Here is a 25,481-nt window from a genome sequence, read left to right on the forward strand (position 1 = left end):
TTTCCCTTGTAGGGAAAGAAAAACAGGTCTTTCTGATACCCTTTACACAGGTGAGACAATCAAGGTACAAAAAGAAAAGCTGGCTGTCAGGTCAGTATCTGAGAAGCCAGAGGGAAGTTCAGTCCAGACTTGGCAGCAAAGAAATCCCTGGGACCCAAATCAAGACAGCTTCACTCCCTTGTCCTTGTGATTGGTAGGCTCTGCCAGTGGTCCGAACGCCCGTTCCTGCACACATTCCTTCAAAGCTTAACTTCCTGCTTTCTTGGGCTATCTACAGCCTATCATCCTCTAGGCAGGATTCTGTGTCATTAACACATTAACTCTGAAATGTCTCATGGAGTTTCCAGTTTTATCTCTGCCCAAATGTTGTTTTTTCCAACAGTCCCTTATCACCAGCAGTCCCCGTGGGTGACAGTCATCCCTTGGGACTTACTGTACCCCTCTTTTGTGATTGACCTTGAGCTTGGGGCTAGAGTGAATATGGTCCAGCCCTTCTTTCCTGGAAATGCAGTCCAGTGGAAAGAGTCACAGGAGATGGAACGTCCTTGCAGCTGGATGCAATTTACACCTGACTGCAGGTGCTGGGAAAACAGAGAAGGTGTTTTGCAGGATGAGTAAGAGCTCATTAGCTTGGCAGAGGAAGAAGAAAGATTCTAGTGGGAGGGAACATTTCGGGCAACTGTGCAGAGGTGTGAATTGGCAGGTGTGTTTGGGGCCCTGCCAGGACCTGGCATGAGTAGAACAGAGACCAGGAGATGAAAAAGATGAGTCTGGAAAGGGAAGTGAGACCTGAATGAAGACCTACTTTTTAAATATGGGATGTGGATTTCCTCCATGAGTCCTTCTATGTTAGGCCAGAGCCTGATGCTATCAGGTTCAAGTTTCAAGGGATCCTTTATTGTGCAAGAAAGGAACTGAGAGAGGCAGCTTTACTTTGTCCACAGCACTTAGAAGGTACCCTGACACACAGTAAGTATTTGCTGTTGGCTGAAAGGATGGTTTCATGGTTCAGAGTCTTGTACTAAGTTGGGGGTTGGTGGAGAAGAGGCTAGACAAGGAAAAGGAATTCAGGTCAACAAGTTAACAAAGAAGAATTTTCTGTGGGGAACTAGTTCCAAAGGTATTGGAAGAGCATAAATCAAAGAACAAAGAATAGTCCTGAGGGTGACTCAGATTTCAACGTCAGGAAGTTGCAGTCACCCTAGGACTGGAGAACAAGATGGTGTCACCTGATCCCAGGAGCCAGAATCCTTGGAGTGAGCCCATGCAGAGAGGATGCTGTGGACAAGGCTCCCCAGGATTCATTTCTGTTGGAAATGAGAAACGGGATGGAGGATGTGGTACCCAGCAAGGGAAGGCAGGAAAGGAGCAGGATAGGGCAGCAGGAATAGTCAGGCTCATTGCAATCCAAGAAGGCTCCCGCTGCCTCCAGTGGAGAGCTTGGAAACTGGGAATGCAGATGAGGTACAGGTTCTGGCAGGAGGAAAGGGCTTTTTCTTTCCACCATCTCCTGTGAGGGGCAACTCTCTTCAGTCACAGCAGTGCTATTCCCTTGCAGCCATCGGGGAGAAAAAAATCCAGTCTCAAAGAGAAGCCCACGTGGCTGTCCAGGGAATCATCACACAGAGAGCTTGCTACAGCTGGACGCCCAAGCAGGGAGAAGGATATCTCCGGGTAACTCTCTTCTGCCTCCCACCTGCTCATGGTCTTCCAGAGCCTCCCACTGGTCATACTGAGAAAAAAAAAAAAAAAAAAACAAAAAAACCAAAAAAACAGTGAGTTTGTGAAGGCCATCCCAGGGAGCTGAGCAGAGTAGGAGAGGGCACAAGTTTAGCTGAGGTGTCATGTCAACGGTGGTCTGTGGCGATGTATCTCCCAGAAGAGGCTAAGGAGGAGGTACAACGTCCAGGTTAAGATACCCATAACAGTATCGGATTCATCATCCAGTAACAGACCCAGCTTGCAGTTCAGCAGATCCTAAGATTCCTTTAGAAAAGAATCTTGCCAGATATAAAAACCTCAGGATTTATTGCAACTTCCTAAACACACTTGGTCCCAACAATCTGTCAAGATTCAGCTCCCCTCCGGGAGAGCCACCCTGCCCTTCTGTACATCCTTCCCTCTCCTAGCTACGCTGCTGTTCATAGGTAGCTAGCTCTCCTCATAAGCCGGTGGAGGCCTCCTCCCTAACGGTTCCTTTCTTGGGAAGTTGTGGTCGCCTCTGAGTCTACAAGAGTGCTCGAGAAGCGCTGCTTCCCGTAGCCTTTGAATCACAGCAAGGATGCTAAGGGTTCCAGGCTTCCGGTTTATTTAATTAAATAGAGCAAAATGTAATCCTATGAAGTGAGTGTAAAACTAAAGTTCATAACGTATGCAAAATGCTGAGGACAAGGAGCCTGCACTCCCGGGACCACAATTGATGCCAATTATCTTTACTGTTTCCATTTAAGTCCCCAGCGCCTAACCCTTGGAGATGCTTAATTAGCGTTTGCTGAATGGCTGGAAAATTAATGATGAAAAGGATTTATTCTCGGGCTTGACCTGGTTTTAGAAAATTAATTATTCAGCATAAATGCAAGAAAGGACTTTGATAATAGGTATCTATGCTGAGTGAGGATCCGGAGACTCCAAACTGACCTGGTTTGCAAAAGAAGTGGAGGGGGAAAGCGACAAACAAAACCCAGCAACACAAAATGTGATTCCAAGTTGTTTCCAGGGAGCAGGGTCAGCTAGTTTCAAGTGCACACAAACTCAAAACTGCATGAAAGTATACACGCGACCTTGTTCTCGTGCAGGTAGTATCTCTGGCAGTGGATAGAATGAGTCCTACCCCAGGATCCAATACTCCTGGCTGCATTGGCGCCCTAGATCCTCAGGCGCGTACGCAGGCGGGAGGGGACAGGAATCTGGCGGCAGCCACGTGGGCCCTTTCCGCCAGTTTCCCACATCCTTTGTTTCCCACCGGCCGGAGCTCAGGAAGCTCTTTCTGCGAGTCACCGCGAAGGGGCGGCCCAGGAGCTTGGAGAGGCTATTTCCGTGCAATCCGGGCGGGCGGCAGGCGCGGGAGGGGCGTGGAGGTGGAGGCAGAGCAGAAGGCCCAGTGTTTGCTTTTATTTCATCCAACAGAAGGTTCTATTTGTGGAAGCGAACAGACGCTGGGGATTAGAGCTGGGAGGGGGCAGGAAAAGAGGGAGAAAAAAAAAAGCCACATTCACTACCACGCACAGGTCTTCCCCGGAACTACCGCGTGGGGGTGAATGACTGATAATGGAATTCATCACCTTTCCTCTCGCCCCTTCCTCCGGCTGCAGCCGCGACTCGGCGGCGCCCACAGCTCCACCGGGAGCTCCCCAAAGTGCAGAACGGCGGGGGGAACCCACCAGGGGGAAGGCGTGACCGCTGGGTTGCAGCCAGCTGCCTGCCGGTGCGGAGCCCGGAGGTGCGCGCGGCCGCCGGGAGCTTGCGATCCATTGTGTTGTGTGAATGATGCGCGCGCACCAATCAGCAGTCGTTTCGCCCCCGCTGCCCCGCCTCTCCCGCCCACTTCCCCGGGAACCTGACGTCACGGGAGCTTTGCCTCCGCCCCCTCCCTGGGCTACCAGCCCGCGGGCCTGCGGTAGGGCGCGCGCAGCCTGCTGCCCAGCCCAACCCGGGGGGCGTGTGCGCGCGCCCAGGACGTCCTGGGACGTTCCCACCTGCGCCTAGGCGCGCGCGGTCGGGAGCATCCCCAGGCCTCCGGCCACCCCTTACTGTCCCAGCCTCCAACTCCACCTCCCCTCCCCCTAATCTCCTCCCTCCGCTCCGGTGACTGCAAGCCCGGCGACGGGGCCGGAGTCGTCGCAGCCACCTCATTGCACAACCCGGCTTCCCAACTGTTTACACAGCCCGGGCTGTGAGTGTGTGTGTGTATACAGCGTGAGTCACCGGGAGGCGGAGGAGGTGGAGGAAAAGGAGAAGGAGTGCACTGGCCGAGATCAGTGCGGCGCACACACTCACATTCAGTCACTCACTCTCTCTCTCTCTCTCTGAGCGCGTCTCGCTCGCTCACACGCCTGGAGCCCAGGAGCGCGCAGGATCCCAAGCGGCGCGGAAAAGTTGCACCGGCTTTTACTCAGGACTAATTGCTTTGGGAAGTGCGTTTACTCGGTGAAGCCAACGAGCCTGCGGAATCCTGTCCTAGAGGCTCAGCACCCGGGAACTCGGGCAGCCTCCACGTCCCGGACTATCCATAGCCTCGGCAACAATAGCGGCGGCCACCGCCAGCGAAGCGCCCAGAACTGGTGCCTGTGAGGGTCTGGGGACCTTAGCCGGCCTCCCACCCTTGGACGCGTGGCCAGCGTGGTTCTCTTGTACAACGCCAGCGTCCAGGAACGGCTCTCGTTTTGCTCCTCTTGGGGACCGATCCAAGCTCTATCTGCAAACTCCATCCCGCGGACTGGAAGAAGTCGCAGCGCGGATCCAGGGATTTACAAAGCCGGGGCCGCTCCGGCCTGGGCCGCGATGCGGGTCGGTCCCGTGCGTTTTGCCCTGAGTGGCGCCTCGCAGCCCCGCGGTCCGGCTTTACTGTTCCCGGCTGCCCGGGGCACCCCGGCCAAACGCCTGCTGGACACGGACGACGCGGCAGCGGTGGCGGCCAAGTGTCCGCGCCTCTCTGAGTGCTCGAGTCCCCCTGACTACCTCAGTCCCCCTGGCTCGCCCTGCAGCCCTCAGCCTCCGCCCTCCGCGCAGGGGACCGGCGGCAGCTGTGTGAGCGCACCGGGGCCCAGCCGGATCGCCGACTACCTGCTGCTACCCCTAGCTGAGCGCGACCATGTGTCCCGGGCACTGTGCATCCACACCGGCCGCGAGCTGCGCTGCAAGGTAAGCATCCAGGGGTGGAGGTTGCGGGTCTGGATCGTCCACAGAAGTGCTTAGGATCCGGCCCACCCGGATCACACTCCCGCCAGCGCTTAGGTTTGGCAGCGCAGATGAGGGCGTTGCATTGGATACGGAGGGTATTTTGGTCAGCTTCGTCTTTTTGGAGGTTGAGGGGTTTCCTGTGGAGTGTTATGGTGAGAGTTCGGCGGTCTAGAGGAAGTGCAGGGTTCAGTTCTTTTATCTCTGTTCTTTTCTTTGGCGCTCTGTCTTGCCAGCGCGTGGCGTTCCATTTAAGTTTGGAATTGCAATGGATTCCAGGGCCATGCCATTGCCCTGCTCTCATCCCCCTCCTCCCCCTGTCCTGGAAGGACGCCCTGCAGTGGGTGCCTCCTCTGGACTTGGAGCAACTGGCAAGCTCTTTGCCGGAGGTTCGCCGCATGGGTTCTACCAGACGGAATCGGGCTTCTACCTAGGGGCTCTTGTTGGGACCAGCGTACAGCTCAGCCTAGGAAGTTTTGGAAGGTGGTGGTCTTAAGCCTGGGAGGGCTCCTGGCCAGTGTCGGACGGAGTATTGGAAAACTTCCAGGGGCTTGCTTCCACTCGCTTTAGTTTGAAGCCGGCAATTTTCATTGCAACATTAGGAGGAGTACAACTAGATACAGGATGGCCCGGCTCTCCGGGAGAGCGCATAGCCGAGGACTAGGACGGCTGCGCAGTCTGCGCTTTGTGAGCCGGACACTCCTATCTGCGGGCCACTGAGAGCCCCATCGACTCCTTTCGTTCTCCTGGAGTTAAAAGTGGCATCTGGGTTTCTAACAACTCACCTGAAAGCCACCCCCCAACCCCCGCGCCCTCCATGCGCGCCCCACCTCTCCCGTTTGCTGCCACCTACTGTCCACCCGCATGAAATCAGATTCGTGGTCAAGCCTAAAGGAAAACTCTTTTCTTCTTTGGTGGATGAGAACAGTTTTGGGAGAGAAACGAATGGGGCCGGAGGAGGAGAGGGCAGCAGAGATATTTTTTTTTCCAGTTGGTACTAGAGCAGCCACCTCAGCGGTGGGGTGGGTCTGGGTCATTGTGCAACCCCTTCCAGTTCCTCCGAGCAGATAATAGCTGAATCCAGATGGTGACAGCCCGTGTGTCACCATTTCCAGTTGCGTCTAGGATATGAGTAACCGGACTGAACAAAAGGCCCTTAAAGAGACCAGCCAGCTTCTTAGAGGATTTGCTACCCATTGTGGGGGTGGGGCAACACGGGTGGATGGGGGTCGTGTGAACAGACAGATGGAAAAAAAAAAAGACCGTATAGAGGTGCCTGTCCCCTCCTGTAAGAAAGTTACTGCAGGCTGCTCCCACCTGACTCACAACCATAAGCAGGCTGCATAAGGCTGCTTTGTCAGTCTCTCCTTCCAAGTCATCGGTTCCTTCTGACTAATGACAGCTCTGCGTGTTTGCTGCCTCAGCTTCCCGAGTTGGCTGCAAAGTCACCACATTCCTTGACTGTGCTCTGCTGAGCCTCCTGGGTTTGTAGGAGAGATACATGCGTGGTTTTCACTCTTAGAGATGCTGGGGTACATTCTACCAGGCTACTTACAGTCTGCTAGGAAGAGCTAGATCAGGGAGGTGGGCTTGCTTGGCTCCTGGGAGCCGATGGCTCCTAAAAAGACAAAGCATTTGCAGAAGGTAGTTCTTCCAATCGCCCTACAGTAGGGGGTCGGCTTTGGGAGTGTGCTAGCCCAGATCCCAAGGTGTAGCTTGGTTTTAAGAGTATCCTAGCAGCTGGAGTTTCCAGAGGGGTAGAGACTAGAATGTATGAGTGGGGCTTATTGCCATTGAAAAGCCAAAGATTGAGAACTCCAGCCCAGCTTCATAGAGGACCTGGGAGGTGGCCCCCTGACTTTCTAGTCCCTTAAACAGGTCATTTTTCTCTCCACAGGTGTTTCCCATTAAACACTACCAGGACAAAATCAGGCCTTACATCCAGCTGCCGTCCCATAGAAACATTACTGGCATCGTGGAAGTCATCCTTGGGGAGAGCAAGGCCTACGTCTTCTTCGAGAAGGACTTTGGGGACATGCACTCCTATGTGCGAAGCCGGAAAAGGCTTCGGGAAGAGGAGGCCGCCCGCCTCTTCCAGCAGATTGTCTCCGCCGTCGCCCATTGCCACCAGTCAGCCGTTGTGCTGGGGGACCTGAAGCTCAGGAAATTCGTCTTCTCCACGGAGGAGAGGTAGGCAGCTGCCATGGCTCCTCTTGTGGCCTTTTGGAATAACAGCAACAACAACAATAACACCCCCCCCCCAAAAAAAAAAAAAAAAAAAAAAAAAAAAAAAAAAAAAAAAACAACCAAGGAGACAAATAAAACCCCTAAAGGTACAGGTCATGCAGTTAGGTGCAAGATAAACTCAAGGGCTCAGGTCGTCCCTGCTTTTAGTGTAAAGTCCTGCATCTGTATAGGGCGGCCTAGAGGCACCTTGCTGCTTTTGAGGATACTACCTGTCGACTAGATGCCCTTCCTGCTGCTGTCCCAGGGTCAGGCTTATTTCCTCTTGTCAGAAAGGTCAGTCTTTTGGGAAAAAGGTGTTGACTTGTCTTTGACAGTACTAACTCCCAAGAGGTGCTCAAATCCTTCCTTCCATCCCTTGGCTCTGCCATGCCTACCTAGAAGACATCACAGAGCTAGTTCTGCTGTTGTGTTTGCAGAATTTCAACCTTCCCTATCATACCGAATTCCTGCTCTGTTTCAGCCTGGTCTGCACTCCTCCTCCTCTCTCCCTCTCCTCTCTCCTCCTCCATCCTCCCCCCCCCCCCCCAGTAGTTTGCTCACATTCTCTGGTGAGTTTTTAAGACATCTCATCGGCTCCATCTTCAGAAAATAACCACATTGAATAATAAATGGAGGTTGGCTAGCATGCACTGCTAAATATAGTTCCTGGCTTACCTCATAAGGACAAGATGTGCTTGATAAGGGAATAAGGAGACATTGAGATTTGAAGTGGAGGCTTCACCAAGAGAACTCAGGAAGCAGCGTTAGATACACTACACTTCATTTTGCAGACGGACTACATCCGTGGTGGGAAGATAGAGAGAGAGAGATTGACTGTGAGTAGAATTGTCCTGTGGGAGTGAGTTACCTTCTCCAATATAGTTACCCAGGACTTACCCCACCTGTGCACTTGTACCTTTAAAGCCAGGCCCCCCTAAAAAGTTAACGGAAGTCCTCAAAGAGTGCATTTGCATCTGACCTTGCACTGACTATTGAAACACACCGATTAGCAAAGAGAAGCAAACTGTTTGCTGTGAAGAAGTGTCCGGTTCCTGGAATGTGTGTGCTTCTCTGATAATGGTGATGCCTATTTTTGAAACATGTGCTACACACCTCCTCACTGGCTTTTGAAATCTGCATTGCACAGGCCAGTGTCATGGGCATAGGGTTTGGTAACCCGAGGGTTAAGCAACGGCAGGGTGACGCTATTCATGTAGCCAGCACAGGTGCAGGGTTTTAGTACTACAGGAGCCAATCAGGGGCAGCCACCGTGGGTTGAGTCATATTTTCCGTTTACAGAACCAATGGGTATTTTACATAACAGGGAGGTCATGCTGAGGACATACTGAAGTTAGCACATGTATACTACACTCCAGGGAACAGGAAGGCTGGAAAAGAAAAAAAAAAAAAAAAAAGAAAAAGAAAGAAACTACCAGACCTTTGATAGGAAAAGGAACTGACCAAATGTTTGCATGTAACTTCACAGCAAGTGACTTACTAAAATAGGCCTGTTTCAGAGAAGCAGGCACTGGATATTAGAGGTGCCCCTCGTGGTTCTTGGGGCGGGGGGATCTAGAAGATGTGGGTGGCTCTTGGTCAGGAGGTACCTGCAGCTTCATAAGAGTTCCTTGGCTCAAAGGTCTTCTAGACTACGATTTCTTTACATTTTAGTCTCGGTTTCTGGTCTTCCTTTCACAGTCTTAAGTGATTTCTTTAACAGTGATTATCTATAAAACAGACTCTCACGTAGGATAAACACTCATGGACATTGATCTGCAGTCACAGGGGTGTCTCAGGACCCTGTAGTCCTCACATCTATCAGCCATGTGTTTGTTCACATAACTTCTCTGTCAGGGCTAAGTGTTCTTTGCCGTGAGACAAGCAGTCCAACAAACGTAATTAAACATTTCTTGTCATGGTCCCACTCAAGTTATTGCAGCTGGGACTTGGGTGAATGAAATTTTGTTTGATGTGGGCAGTAGCCTCGTCGGGCCTGGGCGGTCAGTGTCACAGTAAGAGACTGGTGACATGTAGGATACACAGGCCCCGCCTGAGAAAGGAGGACACATACTCTCACTCCCCTGACAACTTTACAGAACATGCCAGTCTTCCCCTTGAAACCAGCTCCCCATTCTGCAATGTGAACTTTGCCAATTGTGTAACCCTGTTAGATATCTCTTATAAGCTCTAACATCATGAATATTATTTGAGACTTTGCATCATACCCTCCCGCCCTGGGCACTCTCTCGATACTTTGCAAACATTTATTGCAGTTTGTATTGGTTTGTGAAATCACTCGTCCTGGGTGTTTGCAGGGCAGTGCTTACTAGATGAAGGGGTAAATGACATTCCAATGGCCTTGGCTGTTAGTGCCTGTGGGCACTGTTATTGGGAAGGCCTTGTTTTTCCATAGCAGCTGGTCTGAAAATAATAGCTCCATTTCTCTCTCCCACAGAACCCAGCTTAGACTGGAAAGCCTGGAAGATACACACATCATTAAGGGTGAGGATGATACGCTGTCAGATAAACATGGCTGCCCAGCCTACGTGAGCCCCGAGATTCTCAACACTACTGGGACCTACTCCGGAAAGGCAGCGGACGTTTGGAGCCTTGGGGTGATGCTCTACACGCTTTTGGTCGGACGATACCCTTTTCATGACTCAGACCCGAGTGCCCTTTTCTCCAAAATCCGCCGTGGACAGTTCTGCATTCCTGAGCATGTCTCTCCCAAAGCCAGATGCCTCATCCGCAGCCTCTTGAGGCGAGAACCTTCTGAGAGACTCACAGCTCCCGAGATCTTACTCCATCCCTGGTTTGAATATGTCTTGGAACCAGGGTATGTTGACTCAGAAATAGGAACTTCAGACCAGATTGTTCCCGAGTACCGGGAGGACAATGACATTAGTTCCTTCTTCTGCTAATCCCAAAAAAACCTCAGAAACCTCATAATTCTCACACATGGCATTTCTAATGGTAGGCAGGCCCTCTTACATGGTGCCAGCGAGATTTGGGGACGGAGCACCATTGTCCCTGTCGGGGCTCAAGTGTGGTGCCACCTCTCTGGGCTGAGTGACTTGATTTGACCAGCATGCACTCAGATTAGCTGCTCGATGGAGGAGGTGTCATCCCCTTTTCAATGAACCATCGTGACTGTCCTGGTGTCAGATGCAAGGGCGCCACATGGCTTTGAAGCTAACAGGCACCCCATGTGGTCAGGTGTAGTGAACTTGAACATCTGAATGGGAAGGAAGCACTTCGCACAGTGGCATTTGAACAAGGTGGCAATCGGTTGGAGCGACAAACCTGTCATCTTTGGACTTGTCTTTGAAGGCTCCCCTTGCTGCTGCAGTTTCTCCTACCAGAAGTTTCTTTTCTTTTTTTTTTTTTTTAAAGCCTTACTCTCGCTGCATTCTCACCCATGACTTTGTTCCAGCATTGGAACAGACCGTGAGGAAACCGAGAGCCTGCCCGAACCCAGACTCTCCCCCCAGAGCCAAGATCTCCTATGCAATAATGTCCCCCGCCTTCCCCACCTTGGGACCTGTCCCCTGCAGCTATGAAAAGCGGTCACAGCTTTTTGTGGAAAATATTGGGAGATTGAAATTCTTGGCTGTTTCAGAACTCTTGAGCTCAGTTAGACAGCAGCAATGTTTTTAAAGAAATTCATTTGATCATGTGGAATCCGTTAGCTCTTAGGGCTCCCCTCAAACATGGCAGCATTTAGCCAGTGCCCCCGACGCCCACCCCTAGGACCATCTCTGGGTGGAACATTTTGTGTATGTGGACAAGGGGGAGGAGACTCTCCAACCTGCTCTCTCAGGAGCATGTGCGAACCGTCTTTGTGCTTCAGAGAAAGTGAGTTTGAGACAGTCTTGGAAGATTCTCAGACTAATTTCCAGAAGGAAACTGGATGCTGCCCTCCCATGGGTTTACTGTGCCTCTGGCATCCAGGGTCTTCAGTTTCCCATGCTGGGCTCTTTGGGGTTCATGTGTTGTGTTGCTTGTGACCCCATCTTTGAAGCCGCCTCTGGAGTGATGGCGAGAACCTTGAAAAATGTAGCTGGAAAGAGCTTTAAAACTCATCCGATGCAGGTTCTCTCTCCTCTCTGCCTACCAGAGATCCCCTGCTTCACCTTCCCCAGGTGGGGACCTAGCCTCTGCCTGAATGCTTCTGGAGATGGAAACGTTTTCCCTACAGGAAATGAAGCTTCTCAGAGAAACTGCCAAAAGTTGCATTAAAAAAAAAAAAAAAAAAGTACAGATGAAATAGCTTTCACTGTCTGGGACAGTGCTGAAACCAGGTGGTTAAACGGGTAACAGAAATACTGTATTCTGAGAAATGGCACAGAAGCCGGCAGGCATCTTTAAGGGCTATGCCTAGGCAGACTACTAACATTGAGAGAATGCCGTGTATACCTCACGTACTGTGTGCTTTCTATTTGTATATACATTTTACCTTTTATACATATGTCCGATTGTCGTCATTTGGCTCTGAGGCTTGTTTTGTCGTCTGTGTCTGTCTGAGGAACCTGTGTGTCCAGAGCCACGTGAAATGTGAATGATTGTTGGCAATAGAATCCTGAGAGGATGCTGGGACTTGGGGAAGGAGCTGGGACAGGCCTCTGTTGGTACCGCCCAGCTCTTGTATCTATGATACATTCCCTGACTGAGGATTCGGGGCTGGCCTGGGCATTCGCCTGGACAGCTGGAAACACTAGGTCTCCTGTGCGTGTGTGGAAAGATAGTAGTGGCACATTGTTGCTAACTTGTAGAGAACTTGTAATAAATATGGTTTCGTAAAGAAATATGGTGAGTTTCCTTTGTGTGCATTCTGCCTTCCTGTGGCTGTTCCTGGCCACAGTGAGATAGCCTTTGACTTTCTGGCTGCAATGTTTCACGGAGACAGGAAAGTCAAAGGTGGTTTGCTACTTTTTTTTTTTCTTAAAAAAAAAAATAGTCCTGCTTGGCATGGAATCGCTATGTAGACTAGGCTGGCCTTGAACTCACAGAGGTCTTTGTGCATGTGTAATTATGCCTGCCTAGAATCTGCTTTTTTGTGTATCAGCTAGCATGTGAACTTTAATGAGCAGGGCTTACTTGCAAAATGAGGTTGGTGGGTTCTGTGGTCTGGGTTGGAAGCACTGGAAGGCAGGTGACATGGACTGTTGTGAGTTTAAGAGTTGAAGACTTGGCTGGCTTTTGACAGGCATGAATGGTTCACACTTGCCTTGGCTTTTCAATACCGTGGAACCTGAGACAGGCACGTCCCGAGTTCAAGACCAGCTGGGGCTATAGAGCAAGTCTGTTTCAAAACCAAATCCCCTGACTTTTGATTTTAGTTTTTTTTGTTGTTGTTTGTTTGTTTGTTTTTTAAGGTTAGGGAAATGGAGAATTTGAGAAAAGCTATGAATACCCCAGAAGAACATTATAGAATTTTTTACCACTTGATTCATCCTGAGAGAGGGCCATGTAGGTTCCAGAAGACACCTGCCCCCCCAGCTTTAGAGCTAATTATAGTAAGATGGGTAATGGCATTTCTTTCCATCTCCACCCCGTCTGTAAGTATAAATATTAAAACAAGGAAAAACTGCTTAGAAAACATGGACTCCATCACAGGTATGACTTGATTTGAGTTAGGTTTCTGGCTTCCACTATGTCTTGAGAACCTCTTTGAAACAAAGCAAATTAGACGGGATTAAAATGGTATGCACACGAAGAAGGGGAGGGACTCCCATGTCTCTGCCCCAAGCTGAGGTCCTGCTGATGGCCCTATGCCCATAGACAGCACACACTGGAATCTGGGCTGTTGAAAAAAGAGAGGAAGTTGTGAGAACATTGAGGGCAGATCTGGAAGAGGTGTGGGAAGTGTGTAAGATCAGAATTTTTGCAAGTCAAGTATGAAATTCTCAAAAAAGTGAATACACATGTTTAACAGTAAATAAAGCCACAGGGCTGGAGAAATGGCTGTTTGGGTATAGATGCCTGTCACCAAGCCCGACAAGCTTAGTTTGGTTTCCAGGACCCATCTGGTGAAAGGAAACTGATCATTAAGTTGTCCCCCGACCCTGTACACTACTGTGGCACAAGCCACCACACTACATTGCAGGTAGTACAGTGAATTCTCATGAAGACAAGGTCAGATCGAGAGCATAAAATAGGACCTGTCCATCCCTGCTTGGCACTGGTTACCAAGGCAACCACTATGGGATACACTGTTATTTTTGTTTTGTTTTAATTGTTTACTTATTTGCTACAGTGTACTACTGTTGTAGCCCAGGCTGCTCTCAAACTCAGTCCTGCCTCAGCCTCCCAAATGCCTGGTTCACCAGACACATTTTTTAATAAAAAAATTTTTTTATGATAATTTAATACACGACTACTGTCTTCACGTCATTTCTATCCCCCATTGACCCCAATTCCTCTCCTATCCACCTCACTCTTCTCAAATTCATGACCTTTCCTTTAACTATTGTTAACACACACACACACACACACACACACACACACACACACACACACAGAATCCACCCAATGAGTCCCTTAGCTTTACTCCTCTGTGTGTGTGTGTTTAGGGCTGACCAATTGGGATTGGATAGCCCTGGAGAGACTGATTTTTTTAGTGAGATGAAATTTTAACTAAACCATGAAGCTTAGGTGTCAGCTCAGGGCCCACATGAAAAACTTGGCAGAAGTGCCAGGTGACAAGTTTTTTTTTTTTTTTTTTCCCTTTGCTACAACGTTCAGCTAGAGGTAACTTAGAAAAGCAGACCCGTGGTATCGGAGACATTGCAGCACAGGCCATGTGACTCAGGAACCACAAAGAACAGAGAGAGCACAAGAAGCATGTGGGAAATGGGCAAATGATTGGGGAGCCCGTCAAGTGTGGTAATGCTTCTAATCCCAGCACTTCAGAGGCCGAGGCAAGAGGCTCAGGGGTTCAAGGCCAGTCTCAGCTACACAGCAAGTCTGAGGCCAGCCTGAGCTATGAGACCCTGGAATCAACCTCCCCCAAATCCACAAAACCAAAAAGGAAACTAGGAGAAGGGATGGTCCTGGCCTTTCTACGAACAGGACCTTCAACCCTGAAGCTTCCGGCGAACCTCAGACCTGCTGCAATCCCTCCCTGCTCCAGTGAACCAAGCTGGCTTGGTGCAATTCCTTGGGCACACACAGAGAATACTTTGGACTTCTCTTGCTTTAATCTGAGGATTTCAAAACACTGCAAGCAATTAAGGTTACAACACCCCTTTGTACTGTTGTTACATGTATCAGATGGAGAGAAATATGGGTCACGATTGACCAGGCTGACATGTGATACCACAGACACATACATTTAATCTCCTTAGAGCAGATCAGGAGCAACTGTGCCCAGCTGGCTGAGAGAACTTGACCCAGTCACTTACTTTACTGAAGGACACTCTTGTGTCCTTTATATATCGGACACTTGGATAGGTAGTAACACCACTAACTCATACTTCTATAAGTCCTGGAATGGTGTGTGTGCGCCTGTGCGTGTGTGTGGGTGTGTGTGTGTGTGTGTGTGTGTGTGTGTGTGTGTGTGTGTGTTTTGTAGCACAGCTGACACTGAACCCAGTCTTCCTGCCTCAGCCCCGCGATTCACAAGTGTGTGCCACGACATCTGGAATTTCTAGACATTTTATTCTCTCACATCACTTTTATTCACAACGTACTTTCTAGAAGTTTCTCTCTTTTGGCATGCACATCAGTTGAGTGAACTAGACAAGTCAAATATTCCCCCATCTTGTGATTGAGAAAATGCAGTGTCTTTCAGTAGCTGCTCAGGAGGAGCCGGCTCATAGCTAGCATATGAACTTGGCCCTTTAGACTCCATACCCAGCGTTTTCAGTCTGCATGTCACTATGTTGTCTGCTGGTAAGAAATGACACTTCTCCAAATGTGAAGCCTTCATCTTAAAAATGACCTAGTGTATTTAGTCAATAAATATTGAAGCGTTAGCAAAAAGCAAAAAAAAAAAAAAAACCACAAAACGAGGGCTCCATCATTCAGGCAACAGCATGCTTTCTACTTACCCTGAGCTAGACACTGTGGTCAACCTTAGGAAACCATGGCTCGGTGCTGGCTTGTTGTGGGAGAACTACAAGGGGTCAAGGACCGCCAAAGCCTTGCTCTTTCCTGGCACATAGCACAGTGCCTACTGAAGGAAAAGGGCGGGTGCCATGGATGGATGAGAAGTGACGGGTGGATGGATGAGTGGGTGGGTCATGGGTGGCCTGAGAGATGGATGGAGACCCTCCAGCACTCCGAGACTAATGGGTTTCCATGTCAGAGAACCATGAACATGAAAGTAGACCTCTTGGTCCGTGGTCTCATCCCGTGCCTGAACAGTCTGCTGTTCCTATTGTCTTTTATGCAGGAGTGACATTGTTTGGTTTCTTCAGTTCCTTCTGCTGTCGTTTTGAGATTCTGTCAGAAAAAGGTCCTACACCTTGCCAGAGAGCCTGTGGGAACAGCCCTGTGCTTCCTTTTAAAACTAGACCCAGGCCATGCGATGCTCTCCTTGCCTAATTTCCTTCTGGATGAGGAAAGGTGGCTGTAGCAACTGAAGTGATGGAGTTGGCTTTTCAACACGGCTTTGGCTGGGAAAGGGAGGACAAGTGCATAGTTAATCATCCACTCCTCCCAGAAAGTAAACAAACAAGCAAGAAAAGGGGGAAGATCCCAGTGCCAACCCCTGGGAACCAGCACAAGAGCCTTCAGCTCATTCCTTAGTGATCTCAGGAGAAGTGACTTCATAGTCGCTGGAAGAGGAAGAAGACAAAGCTCTGTAACTGCCAAGCATGAGGCCCTGGGTTTGGTCCCCAGCACTGTACAAGCTGGGCATGGTGATGCTGTCTGTCAAACTGGTACTCAGACGTTCAAGGATGTCTGTGACTGTGGAAGGACTTCAAGGACAGCTTGGGATACATGAGAACCTGTCTCAAAAATAAGAAAGGTGACAGAGAAGAGGATCACAAAGAGATGGCTTCTTGGTAGAAGCAGTAGCTTTCCAAGCTCAATGACTCCAGTTTGATCCCCAGAACCAGGACTGGAACTGGAACCTGGATACTGTAATTGAAGTATTTCTATGGCAAGAGGGAAGGCAAGGGCTAGAGAATCTCTGGAAGGCTCATGAGTGGGCTAGCCTGGAGTACACATCACAGTGGCAGAAACAGATGAAAGGTCCTTTGCCAAAAGCAAGGTGGGGTCGGGGGAGGTGGATGTGGTGGCATGTGCCCTAAATCCTAGCACTGGGAATTGGAATTCAATCCCAGCATTAGAGAGGCAGAAGCAGGCAGCTTTCAGTCAGTTTGAGAGCAGTCTCCAGGGCTATATAGCTAGTTCCAGGCTCCATTGTGAGACCTGTATCAGACAAGAACACATCAAAAAACCCAAACCAAACCAAAACCCAAACCCAAACCCAAACCAAAAAACAGTGAACCAAAGAAACAAAAACAAGGTGGTGAAAAGCGAGAACCAACTTATGCTTGTCCACACTTAAACACAAACATATGGGCACAGATAAATAAAACAAAGCACTGGGAAGATGGCTCAGTGTCTTAGAGCACTTGGTATACAAGCAGGGTTTGACTCCCCAGCATCTACATTAAAAAAAAATCAAGCATAGTGTGCAGTCCTGCAACCCCAGCATTGGGGGGCGGGGAGGGGTGGAGACAAGCAGATCCTGGGAGCTCAACGGCAAGCGGGTCTAGCCAAATGGTGAGCTTTGCGTTTAGGGAAAGACAATAAAGTTAAGGGCGTCTTCCTCTGCATGATTGTGCATGGGCATGTGTATTTGCTTGCTTACATGCATGAATACCCTTCATACACATGAACAAGAGAAATAAGATAAGGAGAGGAAGAAGAGAAGGAGGAGGAAGAAGAGGAGGAGGAGGAGGGAGGGAAGGAGGAGGAGGAGGGAGGGAAGGAGGAGGAAGAGGAGGTCAGAACAGCAGCATTAGAAGAAATAATCACCCCTTTGTTGCTGTGTATTTGCTAGCTACTTACGGATTGTATCAGTCTGTCTCCTCAATGAGCCGGAGGGAGGGGATGTGATACTGAGACCCAAGACTGAAAGGAAGCTAGAGCAGAGGTTCTCAACCTGTGGTTCGTGACCCCCCGGGGTGTCGATGACTCTTTCACAGGGGTTGTCTAAGATCATGGGAAAACAGAGATGTTTACATTATGATTCAGAACAGTAACAAAATTACAGTTATGAAGTAGCAATAAAAATGATTTTATGGTATGGGTTCACAGTAACGTGAGGCTCTGTAGTAAAGGGTGGCTGCATTAGGAAAGGTGGAGAACCACTTGGCTAGAATCTCACACGGTGAGATGTCTGTCAGGTCAGGCTTTCAGGTTTGAGAACTCTGCCCTTTTCTGCTTGGTTCTAACTTGCTAGACCAGCAAGACCACATCCTTTTTTTTTTTTTTTGAGCAGTTGATTTTGTTGGTGTTTTCATAGTCAGTTCCAGGACACCAGAGCTACACAGTGAGATCCTATCTTGAAAGATAAAAATAAAAAATAAATACAATTTTTAAAAAAAGGTTTAGCTCACACTTTTACTGTTTTCAGCCAAGTGAAACCAAGGCCTGAGGCCTAGAAGTCATAGCCAAGTGCAAGCTGCTTCTGGGCTCTCTCAAGGGGGCGCTGGCTGGTGGTTTGCCATTGGGTTGACTTCGTAGAATGGGTCTAGAGGCAGATGAGGTGGTGCCTCCTTGCACTGTGTCAGAAGCCTTTCTGCTCCAGCACTTTGGTCTGACCTTTGGATTGGATTGGTGACTACAGCAATGACTCCTTGTGTCCTTTTTTACTCACCGTGCTCCTGCCCTGGCCCAGCCCTGGGCTTGGTGGCCAGCCCCTAGTACACACTCATTCTTGCTTCGTTAGCTGGCCGAGGCTGGTGTGACCCGAGAGCAGACTTGCCTTAGTACCAAGAGGAAGGGGCCTGGGAGTGAGGGCTCAGAGGCCTTTCTCCTCGTGACTCCTGTTTGAGGGCTTGCTTCGTCTCTGGAAGTGATGGCATCACAGGGCATACTCCCAGCTCTAGGGCTGAGGAAGGGAGACATACAACTGGAGAAACCAGCCAAAGCTCAATTCGTGTGTGTGTGTGTGTGTGTGTGTGTGTGTGTGTGTGTGTGTGTCTGTGTGTCTGTGTGTCTCTCTCTCTGTGTGTTTTCTCTTCTTTCCTTCTTCCCTTCTTCCTCCTCCTTTCTCCCCCTCCCTCCTTCCTTCCTTCTCTCCTCCTCCCTTCTGCCTTCCTCCCCTTTCCCCCTCTCTTCTCCTTTTCTTCTTTTCCCTGTCCCTATTCTTTCCTTCCTCTCTCCCCTCCTCCCCTCACCCCCCCCCCCCCCCCACTTTTCTCTCACAGTCTGACAGTGTAGTTCAGACCACTGTATCTGTTAGAATTCCCTGTACAGTTCTGTCTGGTCTAGACCTCTCAGCATACTCCTGGCTCAAATAGTCAGACCTCTCTTAAGGGGGCGTGGCATGGGTGGGGACACTTGACACCCCTGATGTTGGAAATAAAGAAAGTGTTTGATCTTTTGTGTTAGAGAAACAGTGTGGGTTTCAAATCCCAGATCTGTCCCTAGCTTCCCCATGACCTGGAGAAGTCATGCAAAGTATCTGGGCCACAAGTTTGACAGTCTCCCTTGCAGGGCAGTGCCTGGGAGGTTACAGGAAGGATTTTTGCAGTCCAAGTCTCTGAATGTCAGGCTCAAAATTCAGATAGTCCTCAGGCAAGAAGACAAGCAGACTTAGACTTGAAGCCCAGACACATGCTTATTTGCTTTGTGGCCTTCAACAGGTTGCAACACTTCTCCGAACCGCCTTTTCCTCACTATAAAATGGGTGTGTGGTGATGAGGATGGCCATTGTCACATTCCCTTTTTGCTCTTTCCTCCCGAGCTCGCAGCTTGCCAGATCTGAAGTGCTGGCTGTCTTCATTAACTTGAAAGGATGGCTGTGGCAGGGAGCAGAGCCCATTGGTAGCTGTGACCCACTGGTCAGCCACTAACACCTTAGCACCTTTCTTGTCTCAGAATGTACCCCTCCTTTGGCAGAAGATGGAGACTGGATTCCCCAACTCTCAGCTGGTGCCTGATTCATAAGCAGAGGCCTTGGGCAAACCAGGAGAGTGGGGTTCAGACTCATCACCACCTCAGGTTTTACTGAGGCAGAGAGGCGTGAGGTCAGGGGCTCTCAGTGTGGGGTATGCCATCACCTACCTCAGGATTAGCCTTCGTATCCATGAGGTGGGAAATAAGGACTCATAAAATATTTTCCAAGTGGTTAAAAAAGCGTGATTCAATTCATGTTGCCTGTCAGTAAGAGATTCCTAAAACCCAGTGTTCAGTCTACCCAAACTGCCCAGTGACACCTGCCCATGGGCTTTAAGTTCCCATTGCTAGGTATGCTGAGGCAGGGGGACTTTCTTGAGCTCTGAATCCAGGTGTTCCTGACTTTTTCTTTTTTTTTCTTTTTTGGCAGGGTCCCTAGCCCAGGTTAAACTCAAAATCCCAAGTAGCAGAATAACCCTACTGCCTCTCAGTGTTGGCACAACAGGCTTTGGTGGTGGCAGGGGTGAGTGCTCTACCATCAGGCCTGGCCCCAGATCCTTTTGTTTGTTTTTGTTTGTTTGTTTGTTTGTTTTGTTTTTGAGATCTGTTCTTGACATGCAGCCGCAGCTGGCCATGAACTTGGGACAATCCTGCTGCATTAGCCTCTGAAGTGCTAGGATCCCATGTGTGTGCCGCTATGCCTTGCTTAAGCCCCGGAGTTTGAGACCAGCTTGGGGTATGTGGCTAGGACCTTTTTTTTTTTTTTTTTTTTTTTTTTGGTAAAGAAATAAAATTAAAAATAAAGGAACAGGAGGGAGGAAGAAGGGAAGGAGGGAAGGAAGGAAGGAAAGAGTGATGGTTTGGACTTCTCGGGGGTGGGGCCCTTGTCAGGAGGCAGGAGCCTGTTCATCAGGGCTGAGTGGTGCTTGAGCCTCTGCATTTCCAACTAGCTCCTGGGTGAGGCTGGGCTGCTTCCAACCCTGGGGAAGAGTCGAAATTTGATACAGAGGCTGCATCTCAGTGGAGAGAAGTTAATTCTTGAAACCCAGACCATTTGGGGCATACCAGGAGAGTTAGAAAATAAAGAGGAAGTGCTGTAATCAGCCACCTGAGCAGGCCTGGTGGCCTTCTCCAGGGTGGTCATCATCTCCGTCCTACACATGAAATCAAAGACCTGGATGTTATCCACGTATGATGTTTCATGTTGGTAGTTCCAGAATCCAGGAGGCTAAAGCAGGAGGATTACTGTGACTTGGAGACTATAGCGAGTTCAAGGCCACTCTGGGAACAACAACAGAAAAAAACAAAAAAAGAATTTGGATACTAAGTGATTTGTTATATAGTAGGCTAGGGCAGGGATGTAGCTTTCCAAGACTGGCATCTTCCTATGTCCCACAAGGCAGTGGCAGGCATCTGAGCAGGAAGTAAGCCATCTCCTCAGTCTGGACCTGGCTTTCCTACTTGCACAGTGGGAGGCCTGGGCATGCATGACCTCTAGGCTCCTTCCCCAGCCTTCTGCTGGAACAGTTTGTGCAGTCCCTGCTGGCTCAGCATGCCCTTGGCTTCGTCCCCACACTGCTTCCTGAAGTGGTGCTGACGTCTTAGAGGCAGACATATCCCTTTCATCCTGTCAAGCCAGAAACTAGCAGAGGTATGGGACAGGCTATTTGCCTAGCAGTGGGCAGAGCCTTGGAGGGGTGGCCATAGTAAAATCCAGCACTTGGGCCAGGCAGAACATTCCTCCATACCCCAGAGGCAAGCTTTTCAGCAGTTCTGCAGGTAGAGACAGCCACTTGCGTCAGCTCTAAGCCATGTGGGATCTTATTTCACCGGGAGTCCAATCTGGGAGCCTTAACCTCACTAGGCTCCAGAGTTGGAGGGGATCCAGTTGACCTAAGATAGGTGGCATTCTGAGTTGGGTTCCCAGGTACCTCAGGGCACACACAGCAGAGGTTAGAAGCTGGCAGGATGTCTGAAGAGAAAATGCTTGGAGCTGAAATTTCTGGGCTAAAATTCCAGGTCTGACTTTCTTAGTCAGCCTGACAGGAAAATAATCTCCCTATGCCTCAGTCTCCATATCTGGAAAATGTAGCTCCTGCTAACAATTGTGCTAATAGGCTTGCAAAGGGACTTTAAAAGAACACCTGGAACAAGCCATCCCCTAGATCAGATGTACCTCAGTAGGTGACTTGTTCTTTTATAATCCCAACTCCCAGGGGCTGGAATAGTATTTAGGACTCACCAAATACACAAGAATATTTGCATAATGATTGTTTTAGAAGCTCCTGGAGGTATGATTCTCTCAAATTGTCCCTCTCCCCACTACTCTGTTTAGGCATTGTCTTACTTGGTAGACCAGACTGACCTCAAACTCACAATCTTTTCTCAGCCTCTAAGGTTCCATAATGACAGATATGCACCACTGTACTAAAATTTGTTTTTGTCATCTTGACACAAACCGGAGTTACCTGGGAAGTGGGAACCTGGATTAGGGAGTTGCTTCCATCAGGTTGGCCTGTGGGCACATCTCTGGAATGTTTTCTTGATTGATGATTGGTGTGGGAGGACCCACTCGGGCCATTGCCATCCCAGGAAGGTGGTCCTGTGCTGTGTAAGAAAAGCAAGCAGATCAGCCACGGGAATCAAGCCCGCAATTTCCCTCCATGATTCCTGCTTCTGCTCCTGCTTGAGTTCTTACCACAACTCCCCTCAGTGATGTTCTATGACTGAGAGGTGTGAGCCAAATAAACCCCTTTCTCCTGAAATCACTTTAGTCACGGTGTTTGTCATAGCAACAGGAACCTAACTAGAACACCAACCATATCTAGCCTGGGGGGTTACATTTCAAACTGTGTTCCAAGGATCATAGGGCGCCCGAAGCCACTGAGCGATGGGGTGGGTGGAAAGAAACACTTGCTGACGGGACCGGCAGCATCCTTATGTGTCTTTCCCTACCTGTAGACTCTTTGAACTTAAGAAACTGCATTATTTTTGCATGCGGTGCTAGGCTTACACACATGCTGATCAGGTCCTCTGCCACTGAGGGTCATCCCTAGGGGGCACAATTTTAGCTTTTCTTTTGGAGTTGAGGTTGGGACTCAGGGTTTTATGCTCTCTCAGGACAAGCACCACCCTCACTCACACTGTACCACTAGCCTGCCTGTTTGAGTTCTATACCACTGAAAGCTAGGAGAAATGAAGAGAATACCCTTGAACTTATAATCTCCCTGCCTCCACCCCCTAAGTGATAGAACTATGGTTATGTGTCACCATGTCTAATTTAAGCCATGCTGGGGGATCAAACCCAGGGCCTCATGCATGCTCCACAAGCAGTTTACCAACTGAACTATATTCCAAACGCGGTTTTGCGTGATTTAGAAGGCTGTGTTTAGTGAGGGCTCTTTTCTATAAAGCTGACTCTTTTCCGGTGTGCAGATGGATGTGATTTGATAGATTCTGCTGGCTAGCCTCACCACACTCCGGTTTTCTTCCTCTTTCTCCCAGAGCGCAGAGTGCTCTAGAATCCAGGCTTCACCTGCTGCGACCTCCCCGCTGCCAGGATGGCAGGCTTATGCACTGCACTCGTCTTCATTCCTGAGAAAGATTGATTCTCTTAGATGGGTTGTCTACTTACTGTTCATTGCTTCAACGTTATATAGATGTCTGGTGTTGTTCCCAAGTGGGGATTGTTATGAAGCCCCCGCCCCCCCCCCCCAAAAAAAAAAACCTTTTGTGTTCGTGCTTTTGTGCTTCTCTGTGTCTCCTGGGTGAGTACCTACAGTTAGGACTCCTGCCTCACATTTTTACTTGACAAGAAGGGACAGACTTGTCACGTGAGCACTCTCAACAGTAGAGTGGGAGAGCTCAGAACAGCTGCACGCATGACAACACCGACTGCCATCAGAGTACCATACTTTCTTCTCATCCGTGGGCCTAACATACTTGAAAAAGGATCCTGTGCAGCACACCTGGGTAGTATAGTCTCTCCCTTGCTACCAGTCCAAGAACAATACAGCTGTTCACCTAGATCTATACATTTATCCAGTATTAGGTTTAAAAAGCAACCCAGACAGGATCAAAGTACCAGTAAGTGGTACACAGGCAGGTGTATTCAAATGCTACATTGTTTTATGCAGAAGCATTGGCAATTTGGGTAGTGGTGGGAACGAGCTGAAGAGGTGGACCAGTAGTAGGTCAGCAGCATCAGCTCAGTGTAGTCTCCTCTCCTCTTCCCTGGAGACTAATGAGGCTTAGCATCCATCCTTTCCAGGGTTCATCTGCCACGTGCATCTTTCCTCTGACAAAAAGCACTACGCCTGTTTGTGCATTGAGATGTTTGTGTTCTTATTGAATTGCTTTTATTGAATTGCAGAGTTCTTTCAATATTCCAGGTGTAAGGTAGGTTTGTTCCCTCTCACAACCCCCGTGTAATATCAATTTATATTGGCTCCTCCCACTCCGTGGTTATTTTGTCATAGTGTTTAAAGATTGTGTTCTTTCTCTCACCCTGGCTCCTTGAGACAGGTCTGGCTGTACTAGTCCAGTTTGGTCCAGACATTTCTATTCTCTCGCCTCAGTCTTCTGGGTGCTGGAGTGCCAGGGTGACAGTTATGTGCCATTGTGGGACATAATAATGCCAGCTTTAAAGAGCATCTGTTGAAGAGGTAAAGTTTTATATTTTTATATCATAGTCAAAATGTTCAGTTTCCTTTCATTTTCTGTTTTTAAGAACTTTTACCTAACCTAGATATAAAATTTTATGCTTATTTTCCTCTAATTTTAAAATAGTTTTTAACAATTTATTTATTTATTTATTTAGTGTGCACACACATGCATGTGTGCGTGTGCGTGTGTGTGTCTGAGGCAGGGTAATCATAGTCCACATTGGCTTGTAACTCTCTATGTGACTGGGCAAGGCTGGCCTAAATCCTTGTATGTGCTGGGATTAAAGATAGCCATTCGAAGGCTCCTATAGTTTTCCGCTTTGCACTTCGGCTGGTTCTGCACACATTCCAAGTTCTTTTAATACACGATGTGGAGCAAGCACAAGGGTTGTTCTGACATCTGTGATCTAATGACAGCAGCATGAGTCCCTTCTCAGAGACTGCACTGTGCTGGCTAGGTCTATGTCAAATTGACACAAGCTAGAGACATTTGGAAGAGGGAACTGCAACTGAGAAAACGTCTCCACCAGATTGGCTTGTGGTATGTCTGCCCGAGTGATAACTGATGTGAGGGATGGACTTTGCCTGGAAAAGGAGAGTCAAATAATCCCCAAGTTGCTTCTTGTCGTGATTTTTTCCTTTTTATTGAAAATCGATTTTTTTCTCACATAATATATCCTGATTTAAATTTCTCCTTCTCTTCTCAGTTCTTCCTGACTTCCCCTCCAAATCTACCTTTTTTCTGTTTCTCAGTTAAAAAAAAAAACCAAAAAATAAAATAAAACAAACAAACAAACAAACAAATTCCCAAAAAAACAAAAACAAAACAAAAAACACAGGCTTGTAATGGGTAATAATAAATTAAAACGTAATACATTAAAACAAAACCTAACACAGTGCAATTGGACCAAAAACAAACAGAAGGAAAAGGGATCAAGACAAGGCACAAGAAACACAGAACTATTTGTTTGCACACTCAGGAATGCCATAAAACACACTAAACTGGAAGCCATAATATAGATGCATAGGACCTGGTGCAGACCCATGCAGGCCCTGCAGGCCCTGTACATGCTGCCCCAGTCTCCATGGGCTCATATCTTTGTTGACCACATTGATTTAGAGAGCCTTGTTGTCTTGGTAGTTTCCATCCCCTCTGGCTCTTACACTCTACCTCTTCTGCATGGTTCCCTGATTCCTGAGAGAAAAGATTGGGTGGAGACAACCTATTTAGGGCTGAACGTTCCAAGGTCTCTCAGCCTTTGCATAGTGCCTGGCTGTGGGTCTCTGTATTGTACTGGAGGAGGAAGCTTCCCTGATGATGGCTAAACAAGGAATGCTTATGAGTATAGCAGAGTGTCATTAGGAGTCATTTTATTGTTGCATATATATATATATATATATATATATATATATATATATATATATATTTTATATATCCCCCCCCCCCCTTTTAGAACACTATTTGGTTTTAGCCTAAGTCCCTGGGCTAGCTAGTCTCAGGTTCTTTGTGAGTATGGGTTCTATCTCCAGGACTGGGCTTTAAGTCAGATCACCTATTGGTTGGTTTCTCCTACAAACTTCATGTCACCAATGTTCTAGCTTATCTCGCAGGCA

At 48.7% G+C, this 25,481-nt stretch overlaps 1 protein-coding gene and 1 long non-coding RNA gene across 4 annotated transcripts; one reads left to right on the top strand and one right to left on the bottom strand.

The window, feature by feature from the left end:
- Positions 1 to 2,694: 2,694 nt before the first annotated feature.
- Positions 2,695 to 3,474, bottom strand: LOC143434087 (uncharacterized). 2 transcript variants are annotated; one of them, XR_013103289.1, is made up of 2 exons: positions 3,282 to 3,474; positions 2,695 to 3,132 (listed from the first exon to the last, which is right to left on the bottom strand). It is a non-coding gene; the product is annotated as an uncharacterized LOC143434087 (long non-coding RNA). The 2 variants fall into 2 exon arrangements; XR_013103288.1 differs by having other exon boundaries at positions 2,695 to 3,168.
- A 153-nt stretch (positions 3,475 to 3,627) lies between these two features.
- Positions 3,628 to 11,927, top strand: Trib1 (tribbles pseudokinase 1). Of its 2 annotated transcripts, none has more exons than XM_034516536.2 (3): positions 3,628 to 4,860; positions 6,794 to 7,086; positions 9,578 to 11,927. In XM_034516536.2, exons 1-3 carry the CDS (start codon positions 4,501 to 4,503, stop codon positions 10,041 to 10,043), a joined length of 1,119 nt encoding a protein of 372 aa, XP_034372427.1. In that variant the 5' UTR covers positions 3,628 to 4,500; the 3' UTR covers positions 10,044 to 11,927. The 2 variants fall into 2 exon arrangements, with proteins under 2 accessions (XP_034372427.1, XP_076767516.1); XM_076911401.1 differs by lacking the exon at positions 3,628 to 4,860 and adding an exon at positions 6,137 to 6,380.
- The last annotated feature ends 13,554 nt before the right edge of the window (positions 11,928 to 25,481 follow it).

This window comes from Arvicanthis niloticus, chromosome 13, assembly GCF_011762505.2.
Source record: "Arvicanthis niloticus isolate mArvNil1 chromosome 13, mArvNil1.pat.X, whole genome shotgun sequence".
Lineage (NCBI taxonomy): Eukaryota > Metazoa > Chordata > Mammalia > Rodentia > Muridae > Arvicanthis > Arvicanthis niloticus.

Excerpts from the sequence above, each read along its gene's own strand:
- Trib1 (XM_034516536.2), top strand. The coding sequence starts at position 4,501 with ATGCGGGTCGGTCCCGTGCGTTTTGCCCTGAGTGGCGCCTCGCAGCCC. Across the intron at positions 4,861-6,793 it reads GCCGCGAGCTGCGCTGCAAG|GTGTTTCCCATTAAACACTA; the intron begins GTAAGCATCCAG and ends TTCTCTCCACAG. Across the intron at positions 7,087-9,577 it reads GTCTTCTCCACGGAGGAGAG|AACCCAGCTTAGACTGGAAA; the intron begins GTAGGCAGCTGC and ends TCTCTCCCACAG.